This window comes from Empidonax traillii, unplaced genomic scaffold (assembly GCF_003031625.1).
Source record: "Empidonax traillii isolate 1590-97213 ecotype Southwest subspecies unplaced genomic scaffold, ASM303162v1 scaffold136:size1122602, whole genome shotgun sequence".
In the NCBI taxonomy this organism is placed as follows: Eukaryota; Metazoa; Chordata; class Aves; order Passeriformes; family Tyrannidae; genus Empidonax; species Empidonax traillii.
This window is the reverse complement of record NW_020955329.1, coordinates 270,674-272,442: the sequence shown is the minus strand read 5'-3', so window position 1 is coordinate 272,442 and position 1,769 is coordinate 270,674. Positions and strand designations below refer to the sequence as shown.

The window sequence follows — 1,769 nt, the reverse complement described above, 5'->3', positions numbered from 1 at the left end:
TCATCTGATAGAAGCCTTGTTTTCTGCTGAGATGAGGAGTCACATCCACCATTTTGTCCTGATGTATTTCTTGAGGATTCTTCTGTCAACTCAACTTGTAAATTCTCATCAGCATCATCTCTCTTCTTATTTTCCTCCCCATCCATCCTTAACATTGATATTATCAATTGTAGATCATTTGGCTTTTTATCTACAAAACAAAAGAGTTATTATTAGTCTTTTATTCACAACCAAAAGTTAAAAAAAGTCCTGCAATATAGAAAATTAAAACCATGGCAGAAAGACAGATACAATGAGACATATGAGGCTACATTTTCAGCATGGTACCTAAACTACCTTCTAGGCACTTGGTTACAGGGCTCTCACTGTGATGAGCACCATGTGAGCAAGCACTAGATTCAGTAGTTTTTCGTGTAATCAAGGAATCTACTACGTGCTTAAACTTGGGCAGACAAGCCTGACCTTGTTTCTGGAAGCATATTTAGGACACAAAATACTAATAGCTTTCAGGGAACTGGTCATGGAATGTTTAAGTGTTCCTGAACTAGAAACGCAGGTTCCTAAATTTAAAAGCCCCAAGGAGGAAATAACCATGACTGCAACACCAACCAAAACAAGGTCAACATAAATAAACACTGTAAGTACACAGTTTGCTTTTCTTCCTCAGCTTAGATTACCTGCTGAAGAGGGAAAACACAAATAGAGCCACGTTCTAAAAGATTATGCCCCAAGTATCATCCCATCATTCCTAAAATATCCTCTAAAATGTCATTTCCCAACTGTGGAGGAAGGAGGAGAAAAAAAAGTCATGAAATAGCAGTGCAGAAAAGGGCAGCACCTTTGAAACCCAGCACAAACTTCAACTGTCCAAATCCAGCTTTGGCTCAACTGCCCAGTGTGACCATACTGTTCCCAAAGAGATGTCACCACCAGAAAACTGATGCTACCAACATGGTTTATAAGAGGGATCGGGGTGGGAAATCAAATCTTGACATTTATTACCTTTTCATTTTGACATGAAGCAACTGAGAATTGAAAATGCATTTCATTTTAACAGATGATTAAATACTAAATGTTTATCTATGTGCTTTACACTATGATTTAAACATCAATTTGCTGCAGATCCAAGTATTCAGTTTTTTGTTCAGTTACTCATTGAATGAGGCCATGACCACAACTGTAAGTACTTCCTGACAAGATTAAGTAATTGCAATGTTGATACAGATAACGTAGGGTACAAAAACCCATTCAAGTACATGCTAAAAAAAAAAAAATACGCTTAATTTTGAGGACAAAGTAAGAAAGTATTAAACTGAGAAAATACATTCAAATCAGTTGGACTAGGGAAGCAAAAAGTATTTTTCTGTTAAAGAATAATTTATGGAAGGTCCCTAAGGAATTGAGTGCACATTAGTTGAATACATTGAACAGTTTTTCAACTGCAGGTTGCTCAATCAGCTAAAGCACTGACCAAACCCATACCTAGCTAGTTATACCTAAATAACAAGAGAATAACCACTCCCAGTTCACAATAGCTTTTTGGAGGATCACAATATTTCTCCTCTAACTGTAGTTTTCTGATTCTTATACACTGTTATTTTAATTTATTCACTAAACCATGAGAGGAACTATCACAATTAGTAAGAATTAAAACAGTCAGGTCTATATTCTCAGCTGGTATAAGTCAGCATACTGTATGTTCAAAAACACTACAGCAATTAATAGCAGGACCAGAGAAGCCTTTGAAATGCAAGCTTACCCCAAAAAGG

At 36.4% G+C, this 1,769-nt stretch overlaps 1 protein-coding gene across 3 annotated transcripts in view; it reads right to left on the bottom strand.

Annotated features, from left to right (window-relative positions):
* ZNF407 (zinc finger protein 407) overlaps window positions 1-1,769 on the bottom strand; it is a 337,647-nt gene that overhangs the window by 310,565 nt on the left and 25,313 nt on the right. For all 3 annotated transcript variants that reach the window (XM_027883907.1, XM_027883910.1, XM_027883909.1), the window contains exon 2: window positions 16-190. In XM_027883907.1, coding sequence (XP_027739708.1) covers window positions 16-155 — 140 coding nt within the window. In that variant the 5' untranslated portion in view covers window positions 156-190. The remainder of the gene's footprint in view (window positions 1-15; window positions 191-1,769) is intronic.